Below are 22,121 nucleotides of genomic sequence, written 5' to 3' on the forward strand. Positions count from 1 at the left end.
GCATAAAATTCTTTTTAATGGAGATATGTAACTTTACTGACTTGATCTGTTAAAGTAATGGCATTTTGTTATTCAGACAAATGTGTGAATAAAGCTGGGCAATAAAACAGTAATCATAATTAAAGCTGCAAGCAGCGTTGAACGGGCCCTTGTCGCCTTGTGCGCCTCGGGTGGAGCGACAGCTGGTCTCTCTACACGACTGGCCATCTGACACAGCTCTGAATTTAACACTAAGGGTGCTCCGATCAGGATTTTGGGGGCCGATCACAGATCGCTGGAAGCAGTATCTGCCGATACCAATCAGGTTTATAAAAGCCTTCTATTTATCATGTCATATTTATCATTAATTTAAATATTCTTAACAACAATGTATTAAAGTAATTAACAGAAGATAATGTATTGTGAATTGTCAACTGTTTACTTTTATTGACAGGAAACGTTCAACATTCCATGCCCTCTGTTAGAAACACACCTTAAACAGCTTAGAGCTTAACAAATAGAACCTTATTTCAGAATAAATAACAAAAAAAACTGTCATTGTTAATTTACACAAACTTAAAGTGTAATTAAACTTAAATTCACTTAAACTTAAATTGCAGGGCAAAGAGAAAAAGTCCCTCTTGGGATATGGGACATCTTGGGATGTCAAGATAAAAAGGCCTGAGGTATTTGAGTATCTAAAGCTTGTCCTCCTGCTGTAATGAACTGAAAATTGAAGCCATGATGTAACAGTCACATAAGTAAGTAATTGTTTTGCTTTTGTCCTAGCTAAAAATCTAAAAAATGTCCTTTCAATCACTGCAAACATTTCTGTAGCAAAACAAATTCTTTTTATTTGTCAATTTCAGACAAATCCTAACTGTAAATGTTCCTTTTATCCACTTGTAGCTCCACATAAGAGCTGAATATAAGTGAAGGTAAACAACAAAAGCTTTTCTGTAGAACAACAAAACATTTACAGTCTTTAAATCTAAATACATTTGAAGTGCACAGCATGGGAAAAAAAAGATAAAAAAACTTCACATCTCTTGGGATTTCAAGAACTGCACCTTAGAACCACAGCTGCACTGTCCTGAGGTCTTCTGCATCATGAGTCAATGATAAAGACAGAAGAGGAATTGAGATTAGTAGAGCCAAATCTCCTAAAGCTTACTTGTTAAAGATCAATGGCAGATTTTTCTTTAAAAATAAAAGCATCTCTGCATTTTTGGCAGACAGCTTGTTCCTCTTCTCATCTACAATATTCCCTGCTGTACTAAAAAGTCGCTCGCTATCTACACTTGTGCATGGTGCACAGAGGTAGGCTCGTGCTGCTTGTGAGAGAGTGGGGAAGTTTCTTTTGTTTTCCTGCTAAAAAACAAGCAGCTGTCTGCTCCGTGGGATGACTGGCTCCGATAGGTAGAGCTTCATCTACTCCAGTCTAGTGGCCAGGACATCAGAAAGCAGCCTGCGGATCTGTGGCCTGAGTGTGTCAGAGAAATCTCTCTCTCTCTCTTATACACTCTCTTGTATAATGTATACATTCATTCCACACAGACTGATATATTTCAAGTGTTCATTCCTTTAAATTTTGATGATTATAACTGACAAATAATGAAAACCCCAAAATCAGTATCTCAGAAAATTAGAATATTGTGAAAAGGTTCAATATTGAAGACACCTGGTGCCACACTCTAATCAGCTAATTAACTCAAAACACCTGCAAAGGCCTTTAAATGGTCTCTCAGTCTAGTTCTGTAGGCTACACAATCATGGGGAAGACTGCTGACTTGACAGCTGTCCAAAAGACGACCATTGACACCTTGCACAAGGAGGGCAAGACACAAAAGGTCATTGCTAAAGAGGCTGGCTGTTCACAGAGCTCTGTGTCCAAGCACATTAATAGAGAGGCGAAGGGAAGGAAAAGATGTGGTAGAAAAAAGTGTACAAGCAATAGGGATAACCGCACCCTGGAGAGGATTGTGAAACAAAACCCATTCAAAAATGTGGGGGAGATTCACAAAGAGTGGACTGCAGCTGGAGTCAGTGCTTCAAGAACCACCACGCACAGACGTATGCAAGACATGGGTTTCTGCTGTCGCATTCCTTGTGTCAAGCCACTCTTTGAACAAGACACGGCGTCAGAAGCGTCTCGCCTGGGCTAAAGACAAAAAAGACTGGACTACTGCTGAGTGGTCCAAAGTTATCTTCTCTGATCATAAATCAAGGTTCCAGATTCTGGAGGAAGAGAGGAGAAGCACAAAATCCACGTTGCTTGAAGTCCAGTGTAAAGTTTCCACAGTCAGTGATGGTTTGGGTGCCATGTCATCTGCTGGTGTTGGTCCACTGGTCTGAGGTCCAAGGTCAACTCAGCCGTCTACCAGGAAGTTTTAGAGCACTTCATGCTTCCTGCTGCTGACCAACTTTATGGAGATGCAGATTTCATTTTCCAACAGGACTTGGCACCTGCACACAGTGCCAAAGCTACCAGTACCTGGTTTAAGGACCATGGTATCCCTGTTCTTAATTGGCCAGCAAACTCACCTGACCTTAACCCTATAGAAAATCTATGGAGTATTGTGAAGAGGAAGATGCGATATGCCAGACCCAACAATGCAGAAGAGCTGAAGGCCACTATCAGAGCAACCTGGGCCCTCATAACACCTGAGCAGTGCCACAGACTGATGGACTCCATGCCACGCCGCATTGCTGCAGTAATTCAGGCAAAAGGAGCCCCAACTAAGTATTGAGTGCTGTACATGCTCATACTTTTCATGTTCATACTTTTCAGTTGGCCAACATTTCTAAAAATCCTTTTTTGTATTGGTCTTAAGTAATATTCTAATTTTCGGAGATACTGAATTTGGGATTTTCATTACTTGTCAGTTTAAATCCTCACAATTAAATGAAATAAACATTTGAAATATATCAGTCTGTGTGTAATGAATGAATTTAATATTCAAGTTTCACTTTGAAAGAAATTACTGAAGTAAATCAACTTTTTGATGATATTCTAATTATATGACCAGCACCTGTATATTGAACCGATTTCAACATGTAAATGCTCCGTATTTGTATAGCGCCTTTCTACCTTCTTTCGACCACTCAAAGCGCTTTTACACTACATCTGCATTCACCATTCACACACATTTATACACTGGTGGAACAGCCAGGACACTTCGACATGCAGTCTCAAGGAGCCAGGGATTGAACCTCCGCCCTTTCTGATTAACAGGCAACCCGCTCTACCCCCTGAGCCACAGCCACCCAACATGGTTTCATTCTCTGGGAGCAACACAACTGGACACACACATACCTTTTTATATACAGTCTATGACACACACACACACACAAACACACAAACACACACACACACACACACACACACACACACACACAGAGGAATGAACTTCTCACCTCGGATCGAGCACTGTAGCAAAGGCAGTGTTTCCCACAGGATTTTAAGAGACTATGGTGGGTGGGCCTTGAACCCTCTCACCGGGGCGTCTGGGGGCATGCCGCCCCCGTAAGAAAATTATTTACATTTTAAAGTTTAAATGTATTAATTTGGTGCAAAATTAAGAGGCTATCTATGAAGAGCTTGGTACGCTTGTAAACAATGTTGTGCTCAAATAAACTATTTGATCATAAACCCATTGTAGAGCTATAAATGGTGATGAAACAGCAACAAAAGTCAAATATATTTAATGTTTTCCCAAAAACCCTGAATCAAAGACGGAAGTAATTTCCCTAACATTTTATTGTTGTGTTTTTTACTTTTATTGGACACATGTAATATGTTTTATATTTTCTGTGAATATAATCCTTTTTATATCCAGTCTATGATATAATCCAAGTAATCTTATTTCCATGCTGTATAGACACCTTATTTTGAAAACCGGTCCTTCTGTGTATCCTCGCGCTAAATTCAAGTCCAACCAGAGTCCGAACTTGATAAATAATGTTGTATGTGGTTCTCGTATCGCGTAACATAAAGACTTCACAGCCTCTCTTCAGGTAGGACTCTCATACTGCAACACGTGTCTTTGTAAAGAGACAAACTGACAGGATAAAGTCGCTAACCTGTCAGCTCGCACTGGTCCGTTACTGTGGATTTACCATAAAGGCTTAAATACGTGTGCACTCCAAATTTAGGCGGGCTAGCTTAATTGAGTGACAGAAACAGGCTGTTAACGTTACCGTAGTTACCTCAAAAGAAAAGTGGCTGTCTCGATTAACATCAACTTGTATGCCATTTTAGATGCGTGTAGAAAAAATTCTCACGAGTAGTATCTCGTGAGTAGTCATCTGATCGGCCTTTATGGAGACCACAGCTCAAACTATTATAAGCCTTTAATCGATCGAAGCACCCCTATTTAACACTGCATTTATCACACAGGTGAAGATCAATCATTGAACTGAACATATGATACCACTTATATTCACTGTAAATTATATTCTGTTCTGTATATAAACTGTTATGTTTGTGTGTGTTGTTTTAATGGTTTATTGTATCTGTGTCCAGTTCTTCTGGTTTTCCTGTGCTGGAACTATGGATCAGTCAGTGTCTGTCTGTTGGTCAGGTTTAGGGTGTAGCTTTGAGGCTTATTTTAAGTTGAGAGATGAAACATCTGCCTTAAGCTTCCTTAGCTCCTCATAAAAGCAGCTTCTTGTTTCATAGTGAATAAATTCTTGCTACGGCAATTGCGTTTGAAAAAAAACACAAGCTTCACAACATCAAGGACTGATGGCTTTTCTGCAGAACTTTGAGATGGATTTGGTGAACGTGCTTGGAGGAAAACATTAAAGTTTAAAACTTGTCAATTCTTGGTGCTAGTAAGTGCTGCTATGACTATTGGCATGTAGATGTCTTCAGGGCGGAACTCTTGTCACACATTTGAAGCATGGGAAGGATTTGACCATGTCTAGTACATTTACATGCCATTTCCCTTTATAAGGCAAAACATCAAAATTCAATGCCACACCATGGCCATGTTGTTTGAGCAATCAAAAAGAAATCTCAACAATTTAACATCGCAAGACTCTTAAGGTTGTGCTGCCCACATTTGAAGTCGATCGGATTAAAGCTGTAGGAGGAGTTTGTTAGAGTACGGAGAGTGTACAGGAAAAAATTTGTAAAGAATTAAAAATGGCTTACTTCCTGTTGGGTTTAGGGTATGGCTCCAAGAGACTTATTTTTAAGTTAGATATAATACATCGGTCTATCACGTTTCATACTGCTAGGTAAAACGTACGTCAGGGGCTGCTTTGTTCAAATTTAGTGGGGGTCGCTATTGAGCCAGTTTTCCCCCTCGTCATGGGGTATGTGCGGTGAGGCAGGAGGTTGGTGGACCCAAATGCAGAGACGGGAACAGGCAGGTACAGTTCAAAAGATTTAATCAAACACCAAGCGAGATCAGTTACAAAGGTAGTGGCTGAGTCCAGGGAATCCAAAACAAACAGTCCAAACAAAAAGTAATCCAACAGAAAATCCAGAGAAACGAGAAATCCAAAACTGCAGGAACAACAGGGTACAACGAGGAAAAACCACAACAGAAGACAGAGCATCTGAACACAACAGACAGGGGGGTAACACGAACAATGACCGGATGAAGACTGAAGAGAAACACCAAACACATATACACCTGGGACATGCAGAGGGATTACTGAGGTAACAGACACAACACAGGTTACTGAACACTAAACACAGGCCATATCACAAGAAGTAACAGATCAGAAATAAACAAAATAACTCGGACACGAGCAGACTAAACTAAAATAATGCAGACAAGGTTCCTGAAGTAAATACCAACTCATGAACCAAGGCACAGGACTGGGAACAAAGACAAAGAACTAAAACGCAGGACCAAGAGCTAAGATAAAAGATAAGACATAAACTACTAAGGACAAGGAACTAGAGAAACAGGCAAATAGGACACATGAAACAATGGCAATAACTCAGAAACCCACAGGGAAAAAATACAACTCATAACCCCCCCCCCGGCAATATCAGACAAAAAAATACACCCCTTCTGAAATATGTGCCAAGTTTTGTGATTTTTCAAAAACTTCAAAAAAAATAACCCCCCACACCCCTACGCGCCTTGAAAATGACTGCTGTCAAGTGCTTCCTGTAGACTTCAGTGAGCTTCCTACACCTCTCTACTGGCAGTTTGGCCCAGTCTTCTTTTGCAAACTGCTCCATTTCCTTCAGATTTGAAAGATGCCTTCTTCTTTATGCTGTTTTTTAAGGGATTTGGATCTGGACTCATTGCTGGCCACTTTAAAACATTCCAGCATTTCCTTGAACCATTCCTGGGTTATGTGTGTTTTGTGTCTTTGTCCTTGCCATGACCTACAACAGAGAAACAGATTTGTGACACTGGGTGGAACACGGCACTACAAAATACTTTGGTAATCTCCTGATCTATGATGATGATGCCACGCACAGATTTAAGTAGTTCACCCAGTGCCAGAGGCAGTAAAGCAACCCCCCAAACCTCCTCCATGTTTGACTGTTGGTACAGTTTTATTTTCTTTGAATGCTCATGCTTTGAATCATGTTTTATGAAGTTTATGTGCTTTACCAAAAAGCTCTAATTCTGATCTCATCTGTTCACAGGATGTTCTCCCAGAAAGATTATGACTTGTTCAGGTGTGTTTGGGCAAACTTCAGATTTTTCTTCTTCTGTTGTTGTCTGTTGAGCTCATTCCAAGGAAGAACCTGGCCTCTGCAGAGGTGGCTGCTGAGTGCCTCAAGTAAGCAGCCCAGATTGACGCTGGAGCTCCCAGCTAGCTAATTACATGGTGGAATGTTAAAACCTCTTAACAGTCTTAACAACTGACTTAATGTCAACAGTAATAATGAGGAGGAGGAGGAGGAGGATAAAGGCAAGTCAAAGCAGGTTCATTTGTATAGCTCAAACAACAAAGCAATTCAATGTGCTTTACACAAAACATAAAGCAACACAGGGCAGTATAAAATCCATTTCCATACAAAAAAAAAAAGAATTAAACAGAAAATATAAACGTGATAAAACACAGAGTAAAAGTTGCAGTGTAAGATATCAATGAAAAGCCTCAAATTTCATTTAAAAGAAGACAGTGGTAAAAAGACAAATCTTCAGCCTTGATTTAAAAGAACTGAGAGTTGCAGCAGACCTGCAGTTTATGTGAGTTTTTTCCAGATAAATGGTGCATAAAAACTGAATGCTGCTTCTCCATATTTAATTTTGACTCTGGAGACAGAACACAGACCTGTCCCAGACTACCTGAGAGCAGAAGATCAGAAAGGAGGGACAGAAAACCAAAACCTACCAAGCACACAGCAGTCATCCCAATAAGGCAAAAATATACCAGGGGGGTGGTGACATAAACCTAACATCAATAATATTTTAAATAAACACATAAACATATCATTTTCCCAACTTTGACCACACTGTAGTTGTCATGCACAGAAAATGTAGAAAGAATATATAAAAGGGTGGCATTAAACGAAATCCAGAGCTTGCAAAATTCTCATATGCGTGAGAAATGTGATGAAGGTAGTTGTCTGAACTATAATGAAAAGACTTAAACACCTCATTAATCACTGAAGGAAGTTGGCATGGTTGTTGGCTAGTTTGTTTCAGAAAGTTACACTCTCCCCCCTATGCTGCGGACAAACTGACCCAGAGACTTTTACTACCCTAGTAAGCGCTTCTCTCTCCGTCTTTCTCCTCCCGTGGGCTGGGGGTGCCGGTGCTGTTGTAGGATTAACTACATGTTACAGTTCAGTTGATTTTTTGTACTGTTTTCTATTCTTCGTATTGCAGACACAGTTTCATTGTACTGCTTACATCCTATACTGTGTTCATTAACTAGGATGTTGATGGAATCAGTACAGTCACAGACCCCTAGTGTTCTAGTTCCAGTGCTGTGAGGAAGGATGCTACTGTAGGCCTAACAGAGACAGGGAATTGTGGTACAGTTGGAAAAGAGGGAGTGACAATGTGTTGTTCTGTCCTAATCATATGCCCCATGGCTAACCCTGCAATTCACTGATGCTCTTCAAAGTGGGGTATTGTTTTAGTCTGAGAACATGTTTTCAAACATGACTGCCCCATCAAAAATCTGCTTCAGTTGAACTGAACTGATTTTCTAAAGATACACACACATGAATACTAGCATGTGTAAAATCAAATCAGTCACAGCAGTATTTGCCCCTGTGTTACTTTTACCTCTAGTGTAGTGTTTCTAACTTTGGTCCTGTCTGCCTGTCTGTTTGTGGTAGGGAAGAAGAAGGAGAAGATGTCAAAAGTTGATGAGGAGGGTCGTGGGAAGAGAAACACCATTCGCCTGCATGAAACATATACTGTGGAGACAGTGGTGGTGGCAGACTCCGACATGGTGCAGTACCACGGTGCCGAGGCTGCACAGAGGTTCCTGCTGACTGTCATGAACATGGTGAGAATTACAGAAACAAATACAGTGTGTCCTCTGAAACCCCTTATATAATCAAATGTAAAAATTGGTTTTATGTAAAGGATTGGTACACTTTAAACATGCAATCAACAAACAAGCATATTCAGCAGTTTTATTGAAAACATGATTACTCACTTTTACAATTATATTTTTCTAAACTCTGGGTGACAATAATGTTAAGCTTCAAGTAACAGTGTGCTGATCAACATTCCTGAAGCTGAGAAACAAATTTAAATGTCAAAAGTGTGTAGAATGAAGACATGTAAACCTAAATACTGTCTTTATATGGGTGAATTTTCTGATGTCAACACAATTTAAAATGGCGAGCTTGTTGAAGAAATGAATTATAGTGGGGTGTAATGTCCACACAACCCCTATTACAGCAGCACATAGCAGCAGAACAGTACAGGAGAGCCTTCCAGCTTTCGCTCCGGGTCTGGAGGCCAGAACAGGGAGAAAGGAGAGACATGCACAGCAAGAAGCTGGGCAGGACAGAGAAAAATCTATGGGGGTAAAATTATGCCAAAATGATTGAAAATGGACAGACTCTGAGTCATAAATGGAAATTACAACTTGTAAACACAAAACACAATCTACAAATATATTCCAAATCAGCAAACAAACTCTTCATGATCTGCAACTGTAAAACACAATCTACAAAAAGATTAGAAATTTACAAATAAACACATCATGACAAATAGAAATAGGTGACTTGTACTTGAAAACCAGAATTTGAATGAATACAAAGTGAGTTGTCTGCAGATAAGGGTCATATTCTTTTTGTAGATTGTGTTGCTTTTTTTTTTCCAGAATTTTGACACTGTTTCGCTGTAGTGACAAAACAATGCCATAATCATTGAAAATTAGACTTAGATTAGAGACTATGCGTCAGAATGCCTATTACAATTTGTAAACACAAAATACCATCTACAAATAGGTTTAAAATGGATAAACAAACTTCTCATGGTCCACAAATGTATAATACGATCTGCAAATAGATAAAAAATCTGCAAACAAACTTCTCATGATCTACAAATATAAAAGGCAATCTACAAATAGTATCAAAATCTGCAAACAAACTCTTTACGATGCACAAATAGAATCAGTGACTTTTTCTTGACAACCAGAATTTGAATGAATGCAAAGTGATTTGTTTGTGCATGAGGGTCATATTATATTTGTAGATTGTGTCACATTTGTTTTCAGAAATTTGGGTACTACAGTTTTGCTTTTTTTACCATAAAAGATTCTTCAAATGCATCCTCACAATTTGCAAACAAACACAGTCAAACCTGTATTTTCAAATCACTGTATTAAGACATTCTTACACATTCTGTGCAATGCTTAGCATCCAAGTGTTGAATCTGTGTTTGCAGATCTCTTTGCATTTGTCAACAGATGCGTTGGAAAAGTCTTTTTTTTGACTCTTTCCCACACACTGATTTATTTGTGGCCGCCTGCCACATTATCAACGCTTATTTTCCATTGATTTTGTTACTATTTAAAATGGGTAAAATCGTATTTGATGACAGAGCTCCGTGCAGTGCATGTATTCTCTCAGCATCTCCTCTTGCCCGTCGCGCGCTCTCTCTCTCTCTCTCTCTCTCTCTCTCTCTCTTTTTCTCTCTCTCTCTCTCGGCACAGTTACACTGTCATTCTGTGGGAAACACTGTATTTCCATATAATTGGGATTCATGTTGATAAATACGGTGGGCAGGAGGGTGAGTGTGAGCAAGTTTTCTCAATGTGACAACCCTGTCCATTATTTAGTGACTGGTACGCTACCTTATCTGCCTTTTTGCTATCTTGGTTATGAAGTAATATACAGTATTCCACCGTGTTGTCCACCTTCAGATGGTTCGCATTACAACAACATGGGGCGCAGTGTCAAAGATGCGCTTTTCGTAGTCCATCTTCCGAACATTGTAGTTTCATCACAGCAGGTCACAGTAGTAAAATCCGCCGTCACATAATTACGTCACTTAGAAAAGAGCAGCTGGATTCCTTACGGATTCTCCTTCACATCTTTCCTTGATGTCATGACGTTTTCCATCGAGGTCAAGGAAAGGTGGTTAGGAAAGGAGATTTTTTTGACTTGGATGCAGCCATAGTTTTGGCGCTATCTTTCAAGTTTATGACTATGATCCACAGATGTAGTCAGCCAATCAGGGGTATTGTTTCTACGTGATGTCACGTCCCCTCAGTAAGCCCTTTACAAAATAAGAGCTGACACTTCTCAGTTGGATCGGCCCACCGCCAGTTCTCCGGTGCAGCCGTAACAGCGGCAAGAGGCAGACACATCCTCCACAGACAGATTGTTGGCAGCACTGGTGAAGGACAGACACTCAAGTTGAGTTCTCAGGTAAGCGGCCACTCGACTACAGCTATTTTGCTGAACAGACAGTAAAAAATGCAGCCTGTTTTCAGCTTTGACATGATGCATTTTCCAGCTGATCCAGAGCCCATAAAGGAACTCTTAATCCTTCAGTAAATCATAAACATTCAAAATTATCAGTACAGGAGTGCATGGTTTTCACATGTTGAGATATATATACACACGTGTGTGTGTGTGTGTGTGTGTGTGTGTGTGTGTGTGTGTATGTATGTATGTATGTGTATATATATATATATGTATGTATATATATACACATACATACGGGACAGGCCTTTAATTCCTTTTGCAGTTTATTTATTTCAAACAGAATAATACTCTTTAAAAATGATCAACTAATATCAAATACACGTCATTCATTTGATGTAGCTCCGACAGACTGCTTATGCGCTTCTATTTTGAAGGCAGCAACATCACGAAACAATGCGGTGCAGGATGAGAGAAGTGTGGCAGAAGTTAGCAGACAGAGAGCGATGGACTTCACATGACAGGATTCCCAACTTGGAACTGTTTTGATTCTTGTGATCGGTGGACCCTTACAGTCTAAAGGAAGATAAATAATCAAGGACGGACACATTCTGACTTAAACAGCGCTTCAAAGGTAACGGGAGTCAGCACTTTTTTCTTTTCATCGTCATACCATGCAGGTTACACCAGTATATCTTTAAGAATTAGACTTTGGGGCTTGTTGTTTCCGTTAGATGAACTGAACGACTGAATTGTGGAGAATAACTGATCTAATGATGTGTAGCATGTTCATACTGACACATTGATAGACATTAATATTTGTATTAATGATCTAAGCAGAAGCAGCTAAAGCGGGCGACTGAACATAGACTGTTCTGCTGCTCCCTGATAAAAGAATAATGTTTCTGCTGATACCTGTTCAGAAAAAAACCCAAGACAACTGGACTCTGATGGTAACTTGTTTTAACAAGCTAGATAAAAGGGAATGCCCTGGCAGTTGGCAAATAGCTTAGGGTTAATATTTGATTTGATTAGGCCTACATAAATGTTTAATATTTTATTGCTACTGTTTAAAGCCAATACTGCTTGTAAAAACACCTTATTTGTTTAAAGTGTTTGCAAACCACATACTATTGCACTTTTGTGTACATAGCAGGACATTTAAATAAAATGTGTGTAATACACTACTTTAGAATTCATTATTTAATTTTGCACACAACTATGTGATTAATCGCAAGAAACTTTCTCTGGCTTGTCTCCTGCTGTGCTATTCTCTTAAGTGCCCTGGTGCCCTTCACTCAGATAAAGTACGCGTCACCTGCTGGACAAATGTACACTACACTAAGTGTGACACTCGTGTGGTATGTATCTTGAGGAAGTAGGCTACAGTACTCTTGCAAAAAGCACATACATATGAAATACATAGGGCTGAGTTCAGCTGCCAGTGTGTGTTGAGAGTGCCAGAGCAGATGGGGCAAAACAACGGGTAGAAACGCAGTGATAGTTGAGGGAAAAGACTGTTTTCCCTTTAACTTTCCATAACTTAACATGAGATCTGCTTCATTAATCCAGTTCAGGCAGATGGCCGCCCACCCTGAGCCATTGTTCTGGTTGAGGTTTCTGTCTATTAAAAGGAAGTTTTTCCTTGCCTCTGTCGTCAAGTGCTTGCTCATAGTGGGAAATGTTGGGTCTCTGAACATATTATCACAGTGCGGTCTAGACCTGCTCTGCATGTTGTTGTGCTTGGCATATTTATCCTTAAAATAAATAAATAAATGTTATGAAGAGACACTCGTTTAAAGTTCATAACAAATTTTATAACAAACTGAAAAGTTCTTAAAAGAACTCCAGCACAGAGAAAGGAGCAAACAAACACAACCACAGCAGTTTGGCAGGTCTGGACACAGACGGGTACCTCTGGTCCAGATTCTGCAGACAGAGGAGAAAAAGACAAAAGACTGTTTGTTTTGGAGAGGAAATTCGGCTGCCGGTAGAAACCTCCTGAACGGTCAATACCAAAGGAATCCTGAACTAAAACCACACTGAGCACCTAAACCCTAAACTGATCTAACGTTGCAGCAGCTCAGCTGGTTGCTAGCTATGTTATGTCGGACATAGATTAAGCATTATCATGGAAAAAAGAAAACAGTCACATACAGGCAGGGTAACGAATGACTAAAATTAACCAGCTGAATTGCAAGCCAGTGACAGCGTGAGAATGAGGAGTTGTTCTAGCTAAGGCTCTGTTCAGTTTGTCATTACGCATTTGCCACGCTATAATGTTAAATAAATGCTAGGGGGCACAGAGCGAACTTTCTTTTGTTGTTGTTGGCACAGATTGGTGCAACAACTGTTAGCTATCTAGCTACCTGTATGTGCTGTTGTTAATATGCTGTAAACGCATTTTTGGTTATAGCTAGCAATAGATTCAACGCTTGTGTTGACACACTGAGTAATACACAGAATGTGTAAGTGTAATGTCTTAATACAGTGATTTAAAAAAAAAAACAGGTTTGACTGTGTTTGTTTGTAAATTGTGAGGGCATTTGTTGAAGGTTTAATAGGAACAGCAAAACAGTAGTGCCCTAATTTCTTAAAACAAATGCAACACAATCTACAAACATAAAATGACCCTCATGCGCAGACAAATCCCTTTGCATTCATTCAAATTCTGGTTGTCAAGTATAAGTCACTGATTTCTATTTGTGCATCGTAACAAGTTTGTCTGCGGATTCTGATTCTATTTGCAGATTGTGCTTTATATTTGTAGATCATGAGTAGTTTGTTTGTGTATTTTTAATCTATTTGTAGATCGTGTTTTACATTTGCGGATTGTGAAAAGTTTTTTTTGCACATTTTGAATCTATTTGTAAATTGTGTTTTCAATATCCATTTGTGACTCCATTTTGAATCATTTTGGCATAATTTTAGCCCCATATAAGCTCTCTGTTATTTTTTATCTATTGACAACTATTAATATTTCTTAGTGCTGCAACTTATGTGTTTATTACTGATCAAAGTCATATTTCTCTCAAATATTGTTCAAAAATCTGTGTTAGTGAGCCCTTCTCCTTTGCCGAGATAATCCATCCACCTCACAGGTGTGGCATATCAAGATGTTGATCAGACAGCATAGGTATTGCACAGGTGTGCCTTAGTCTGGCCACAATAAAAGGCCATTCGAAAATGTTTCACTGTATTGAGGAAGGGGTCCGGAAACCAGTCAGTATCTGCTGTGACCACCATTTGCCTCACTTAATGCAACACATCTCCTTCGCATATATCTGATCAGGTTGTTGATTGTGGCCTGTGGAATGTTGGTCCACTTCTCTTCAATGGCTGTGCAAAGTTGCAGTCAGGTCGAGACCCCGATGAGGACGACGAGCATGCAGATGAGCTTCCCTGAGACGGTTCCTGACAGTTTGTGCAAATGTTGTTTGGTTATGCAAACTGATTGTTGCAGCAGCTGTCCGGATGGCTGGTCTCAGACAATCTTGGTGGTGAAGATGCTCTATGTGGAGGTCCTGGGGTGGCGTGGTTACACGTGGTCTGTGGTTGTGAGGCTGTGAGGTTGGATGTACTGTGAAATTCTCTGAAACGCCTTTGGAGACAGCTTATGGTAGAGAAATGAACATTGAGTTCACAGGCAACAGCTGTGGTGGACATTCCTGCAGTCAGCATGTCAATTGCACGCTCCCTCAAAACTTGCGACATGTGTGGCATTGTGCTGTGTGATGGAACTGCACATTTTCAAGTGGCCTTTTATTGTGGCCAAGGCAAACCTTTGTAATAAAAAAATTTTGAAAGAATAAGAGTAAATGTAAATGCTCCGTACTTGTATAGCGCCTTTCTAGTCTTTTCGACCACTCAAAGCGCTTTTACACTACATCTGTATTCACCAGTCATACACATTCATACACTGAGCCTAAGTGCTCAAACGGAAACTCATTCATACGCTGGCGGAACAGCCGCCAGGGGCAATTCGGGGTTCAGTATCTTGCCCAAGGACACTTCGACACGCAACCAGGGGGAGCCAGGGATTGAACCGACCTTCCGATTAACGGCCAACCCGCTCTACCTCCTGAGCCACAGCCGGTACAGAGTACAGGGAGATAAAAACCCAATGGAATGCTCTTTGGTCCTCTTTAATACAAATAGTTAGCAAAAACATAGGAATAAGTCATAGCTGTTGTCCCTCTACTTGGGTCTGTCCAAGTCGATTTATGCATGTCTACTTCAGGTAGGTTATCCACAGGTATGTTTAAGAGAAGGTCCAAACATTTGGACACATGAAGCTCTCTAGCCCAAGGTCGTGTTGTCAGATATTTTGTTTTATTTGACCAAAAGTCAGGTTGTAATAATGTAAAACAGATAGAAGCAGCACATCTTCCCCATGAAGTCTGCACCTCCGAGTCCCTCACCATTTTCCAGTCCCACCTTAAGGCCCATCTCTTCACCTCTGCCTATCCCTAGCAGTTTATTTATTTATTTATTTATTTTTTTTGGTCATGTTTCTTTTTCTGCTCTGTAAAGCGACTTTGAGTTCGTGAAAAGCGCTATATAAATTAAATTTATTATTATTATCCTCACTTTAGAAATGCTGGGACCAGAGAAGAATTGGCATTATTGCTTTAATCCTTAATAATGTAATCATTACATTTGCTCAAGTAGTCTTTCAGTGTTAGACAAGTTTGACTGTAATGTGGCATGTTGCCGTGAATATTTACTAGTACTGTGTACTGTCTCTGTTGTAGGTCTACAACATGTTCCTACACCGGAGTCTGGGAGTCAGGATCAACATCCGTGTCACCAAGCTGGTGTTGCTTCACAGCCGCCCAGTAAGCCTGATTTTATACCTTCTTTCAACCCTCTTTAACTCTCTGTCAACCCCAACAACCTATCAGCAGATGCTGTCCCCACCCTGTATGTGTGTATTTGTGATGAAGGTCATGCCCCTCATAAAAGAGATTCCCTTTTCAAAATCAGAAGCAGAAAATATTTATTGAGTTGAGGGGAAATTCCTTTGTCACAGTTGCTCAGCTTGCATGTCAAGATACTAAGGAACAGAAATAACAATAAAGTAGGAAATAAAATTAATATCCATCCATCCATCCATTGTCAACCACTTATCCTGCATACAGGGTCACGGGGATAAAATTAATATACAAATTTAAAACCTAAATATAAGGTAGTGTGGATATTTACATTATTTTACAGCAAACAGGAATGTAATATTTGCACTCATTTAATTAATCAAATTAGTGCAAAGATGGATATAAATATAAGGTGTGTAGATATGTATTTTACAGTATTAACAGAAGTGGCATGATAAATCATAATAGTGAATTAAATACAACTAGTAATAATGTCTATAGGCACAGTTGATGTGGATGGGTACAGTCCTAAAAACAGCAGTAGACAATGATTTTAGTCGATTATTCTACAAATTATTTCATCGATTCATCGCGTAATCGTATAAGAAGTACTTTTGCTTGGTGCACCCCTCCCTCCGGTACCTGGATCAGCTGTGTAACTCTTGGCTGTGACATTACAACACAAACTCATGGCCCAACCAGGCGGAGAATAAACAATAAACACATGTTTATACATTTACAGCTGAGAATTGCGCCTTACTTTTGCTAGCCTACAACTCAACATTTTTTTGTTTGAAAGTCAACATTATTATTTAAATATGGCCCTTATCAAACTGCAGTGTGAACTCTCCATGGCCTGAAAGTGATCCAAATGCGCAGAAGAATAACACAACGGCACACACAGCACGCTGTGGTACAGAATCCAACGAAGGTTTAAATCAAGGGAAACTGGACTTGGTTGAAGATACTAGAAGACGTTTCGTCCCTCATCCAAGGGACTTCTTCAGTTCTTAAGGAACTGATAAGAAATGGATAAATATGACCTGGATGACTGTGGTACAGAAGTAAACAAGGAGCAACAGAGGTTAGCTCACACTTCTCTTCAACTTTTTGTTCTTCCAGTGGATTTCAGGTGGAAGAAAGGGAATTTGTCAGTAGATGATAGCGAGGTAGAGAAGAAAGAGAGCCACATGTTTAATAATGGCTTTTGTGGAGCTTTTTGTTCACCTTGGCTCTGTCTGGCAGATAAACAGCTGCTTTAGATTGACACCAATGTCGCATACGAATGTCCGGACTCGCATCTCAAAAGAGGCGATTAGTATCGGATTTGGACCAAATATGAAAGTGGCCCAAATCCAAACTGGAAAAGATCGGATTCCATGTGATTTGGCCTGTTCACACTGTTATAAAAGTCACAATCGGATTTGGGTCACTTTGGCCTGCAGTCTGAATGTAGCCTAAGAGACTGTGGAAAATTAGTAAAACGTAAATTCCAATATTATCTGACCCTAAAAAGAGAAGCTACCGGAGGAGAGTCTCTGCTCCCAGCGTGACAGAGGACAGGTAGAGACAGAGCCGCACTTTCTAACCTCATGCCCTAAATATAAAACACTAAGACAAAAACACTTTGCAAACATTTCACAAATATACCCCAAATTCGAATTCATATCAGACACACAGAAACTCTCCTATTTACTGGGAGAAATGCCCAAATGTCAAATAATAGCTGCAAAATATATCTCATCATGCCATGAAGTGAGGACAACCAGTGGAAACTCAGACTGATAAATAATTGTAACAATGTTTTTAGTCTTTTTTTTTTTATGAACTAATTAATATAAAAAAATGTGTCTTGATATACACACACATTTATGGTATCTATGTTACTTAAAAAATGTTATGTTATAATAACACACACACACACACACACACACACATTACTGTGCATTTACTTAGTTAGTTTTAATTTTTTTAACACACACACATACGCTTATTGTTTTACTTATTTACAATTTATTTTTACAGAATTTTTTTATTTTATATATTTTCTATTGTTATTTTATTTTGTATTAACAAACACAAAAACTTTTGCTGTTTTATTTCCTTATGTAGCTTTGGCAGTATTGTTGCTATACATTCATGCCAATAAAGCTTCTTTGAATTTGACCGTGGGTCTTTTCGGAAACTAGACCCTCGCCACTTCCACTCCGGCACAGAGTGAACTCCCTAACCTGCGTAGGGTATAAATACAGCGACCAACATTCGGACGAACTACCCTCTCCCCAGTGTAAATAAGTTCTGATGTTACTGCTGCACTCACTGTTACAGTATGTGTATCAAATAAACAACAGTTGTATTAAGATTCAGGATTTGCAATAAAGAAACTGAAAGCATTTGTCATTTATTTTGTGCTATGAACCAAATTATTTTGGTTAGAATTTGAATATTTCTTTTAGACATTTACAGAAAAGAAATATTATATTCTTTTAAGAAAAGATTGATATTCGTTGTAAAAGAAAAGCCTTTTTATTTGAACCTCTTTATCTTTATATGAAAAATATTACATTTACAAATAAATCCTTTCAAAATAAATCAAACATTATATTGAAGCATTTTATAGGCCTAGTCTGAAGTAATTAAAACAGTTAAAATGTATAAAGACTTAAATATTTTTCTTTAATGCCTTTGTTGCTTGTTACGTGATCCCCCTTTGTATATTCTTTTGCCATGTTCTACTATTCTGTCTGATTCAATAAAAACAACAGTTGTGTTGTCTATCAGACAAGAACATGTTTTTATTGAACACAATATAACCTTTGGGCTACGATGTTAACCTGTGAATGGTGATATGAAATGTGTAGTTTTGGAATTTAAAAATCCTACATGTTAACCGGCATCGGTGCTCACTCAGCATTGTAGCGTTTAATAACCCACTTCCACTCCGTCCTCATTGGTTTCAGATGGCACTCAGTGTGGCGGACCCTCTGCATGAATGCGCAATCAGAGTAGAAGTAGGTAGGAAGAGGGAGCAGCAAGCAGTTTCTGAAAGGCCCTGTGTGTTTCAGACTCTGGGGGAGGAGGTAAAGACTTTGATGGCCACAGACAGGAATGACTTCCTGTGGCACTCTGTAGTGCATTTTGGGGGATGGTGGTGAGTTTTGCACTGAAAGTGTTTGACCAGCACGTGATGGAGTGAGTGTGTTTGTGGCTCAGCTAAAAGGATTCAGGAGCGGACACAAGGCAGAGGAATGGTAAACTCAAGCAGTTTTATTTACAAAGGAATGTGCAAGGGAAGAACTGATGAATTGGAAAGAGGGCAGGTATGAGGGGGAATCCAGGCTCAGCTTAGGATTGACAGCAGTTTCCTCAGAACACGGTTTCAAGCAGGCAGGTTCTCCAAACACTGGTGATAACTGGAACAGGCAGAGACAAAATTTTTTTGTTGCTAGTCGCAAAATCACAAGACTTGGGTTCTACTGAGTGGGCCAGAGCGTTTGTACCACAGAAGGTAAACTAACAAACTGGCCATAATAAAAGGCCACTTGAAAATGTGCAGTATAAGGGAGGTATCTGGTGTGACCACCATTTGCCTCATGCAGTGCAACACATGTTCGCATAGAGTTGATCAGGTTTTTGATTGTGGCCTGTGGAATGTTGGTCCACTCTTCTTCAATGGATGGGCGAAGTTGCTGGATATTGGCAGGACCTGGAACACGCTGTTGTATATGCCGATCCAGAGCAACCCAAACTCAAATGCTCAATGGGTGACATGTCCGGTGAGTGTGCTGGCCATGCAAGAACTGGGATGTTTTCAGCTTTCAGGATTGTGTGCAGATCCTTGCAACATGGGGCAGTGCATTATCATGCTGCAATATGAGGTGATAGTCGTCGGGTTGATCAGAAGTTGCTATATTTATTGTAAAACTAGCCTCAGAGCAATGTTTTTGATTATAATAGCAAAGTAACTTTTAAAAAAAGGTTCCTATATTTATAATTTATAACACAATATTGACACATTTTACTCATGCTCATACTAAAAAATCCATTATATGTACTAGATATATGTTTTAACCGAGTACTCGCACATCCCTTGTTAATTGTTGTTAAATACAATGTAAATATCAACTATTTCATTTTTGTGAATGTCTCACAAGCCATGATAAATCTACTTTCAACTATTTGCCTGTTTGTTAGCATTAAAAATAATAAACAGTGTGGGTTAGTTTGACCCATAACACAATGGATGTAAAAAAACAAAAAAAAATTCAACGTAAAAGCAGGGTTAAATCAAAAGGAGACAAAGTAGGAGAGGATGAAGTAATCACTTCTGTATCTGTTCTTCAGGAAAAGCTAAAGGTGGGCCATCATGGAGAAAGGTCTCTACAGAGCTTCTGTCACTGGCAGTATCAAGAGTTTGGGGGGCCACGATACCTTGGCACCAACCATGTTCCTGGTGGAAGAGATGACATCCCACCAGTGGACACTGCTGTGCTGGTCACCAGGTATGTAGCTAGCACAGATGAATGAATGTGTTTGGCTGGGGTTGAGCTTTCTGACTCAAGTGCAGAACTTAAACTTAGAGACGGGGGCTTGATGAAGCAAGCGTGCGTACGCAGGAGTGGAGCGGTAGCAGAAGACAGAGCAGGTGGGGAGATCTGTGTCACAGGAGAACAGAGTTAACAAGGTTGCAGGCACAATAACTAGTCTTAGTCTAGATGGCTTGAACGTGACTGACTGGGAATGTGAGTCTATGATCTGGCGCTGAGTGGAGGCAAGGACCTTGTATACGAAGCAGAGCATAATGAAGCTGATGGCTGGCAGCTGGTAACCGTCTCCTGCACATTTGACTTCACTCCTGCAAAAAGGCACACAGGGGAAGGGGGGGGAGACACACACACACACACACACACACAGAATCCCATACCTAGGAATAGGTGACCTGACAGTACTCCTCCCCTTGGGCAGAGTAGGGGGCTGTTGGGAGGGCTCAGGTAACTGGAGGACATGGGCTTGATCTGGGATACATGGAAAGTGGGGTGAATATGGAGAGATTCAGGCAGCCTTAGACGAACGGCACAAGGGTTAACGATATATAGGATCTCAAAGGAACCAATGAAGTGGGGGCCCAATTTCTTGGGCTCTACTTTTTGGGAGACATTTTTGGCATTCAGCCAGACCCTTTGACCCGGCGTGTAGCTAGGGGCTGGTTTGCGGCGTTGGATTGCTTGTACTTGCATCTTTGCGGAAGCGTGAACTTGGGCAGTCCTGGTCCTTTTCCAGATCCTAAAGCAACGGCACATGAAGTCCAGAGTTCTTTTAGCGCTGGGATGGCAGGTAAGGCTGGTAGAGTGAGCCCACTGGAGAATCTGCGAGCGGACAGAAACTAGGACAAACATCCTGTTAGGGGGGCCATTAGCTGAGTCGGCCTGTTGGTCCTGGGCCTGCCTGACAATGGTCTCAATATCGCAGGTAACAGCTGCCACAAAGCGTGTGGCTGGGAGGATGCTGATGGGATCTGGATTGGTGTCGTCCGCAGAGAACACTCTAGAGAGGGCATCAGGCTTGGTATTACGAGAACTGGGGCGGTAAGACAGAATGCAATTAAATTGATCAAAGAATAGAGCCCACCTGGCCTGCCTGGAGTTCAGTCATTTCGCAGATTGGATGTAAGTTTTTTGTGGTCGGTCCGCACAAGAAAGGGGTGTTCAGCTCCCTCCAATCAGTGGCGCCATTCTTCCAGTGCTGATTTAACAGCAAGCAGCTCACGGTTGCCAAAGTCATAATTTCTCTCTGCTGGGGAAAGTCTGCGGGAGAGTTAAGCACAGGGATGGACTTTGTCATTACATTCAGCCCGCTGGGAAAGCACTGCACCTACTCCAGTATCCGTTGCGTTCACCTCAACAATGAATTGGCGACTGAGTCGAGTTAAACCAACACGGGAGCTGAGGCGAAGCGTTGTTTGAGTTCCTGGAATGCGGCCTCGGCCTCCTTGGTCCAGGAAAAGGGGACAGAGGATGAGGATAGAGCAGTGAGGGGGCAGCAATGCGACTGTAGCTCTGAATAAACCTTCTGTAGAAGTTTTCAGACCCCAAAAAACGCTGTAACTGTTTGTGTGAGGATGGCTTGAGCCAATCGGTTACAGCTGAGACTTAGGCTGGGTCCATCCTCATTTTTTCATGCGCAATAATGAAAGACTTCAAGCAGATCAGGATGACATCTAGGTATACGAACACAAGTCTGTTTAGCATGTCTCTAAGCATGTCATTCACAAGGGCCTGGAAAACGGCTGGGGCATTTGACAGACCACAAGGCTAAATACTCAAAATGTCCAAGCGGAGTGTTGAATGCGGCCTTCCATTCGTCTCACAAACGCGGACAAGGTGACAAGCATTACGCAGGTCTAGTTTGTGAACACGGTGGCCCCGTCAAGTGAAGCAAAGGCAGAG

General features: G+C 40.5%; 1 protein-coding gene across 3 annotated transcripts in view; it reads left to right on the forward strand.

Annotated features, from left to right (window-relative positions):
- Positions 1-22,121, forward strand: part of adamts17 (ADAM metallopeptidase with thrombospondin type 1 motif, 17) — a 230,929-nt gene that overhangs the window by 31,057 nt on the left and 177,751 nt on the right. The window contains exons 4-7 of one of the 3 annotated variants that reach the window (XM_038693288.1): positions 6,602-6,634; positions 8,252-8,424; positions 15,556-15,639; positions 20,020-20,177. In XM_038693288.1, the coding sequence (XP_038549216.1) occupies positions 6,602-6,634; positions 8,252-8,424; positions 15,556-15,639; positions 20,020-20,177 (448 nt within the window). Of the gene's footprint in view, positions 1-6,601; positions 6,739-8,251; positions 8,425-15,555; positions 15,640-20,019; positions 20,178-22,121 lie in introns of all 3 variants that reach the window. The other 2 variants (XM_038693290.1, XM_038693289.1) reach the window with 2 other exon arrangements.

Source organism: Micropterus salmoides, unplaced genomic scaffold, assembly GCF_014851395.1.
Source record: "Micropterus salmoides isolate LMB-PRFRI ecotype aquatic unplaced genomic scaffold, ASM1485139v1 Ms_hic_scaffold_3, whole genome shotgun sequence".
NCBI classification, from domain to species: Eukaryota; Metazoa; Chordata; class Actinopteri; order Centrarchiformes; family Centrarchidae; genus Micropterus; species Micropterus salmoides.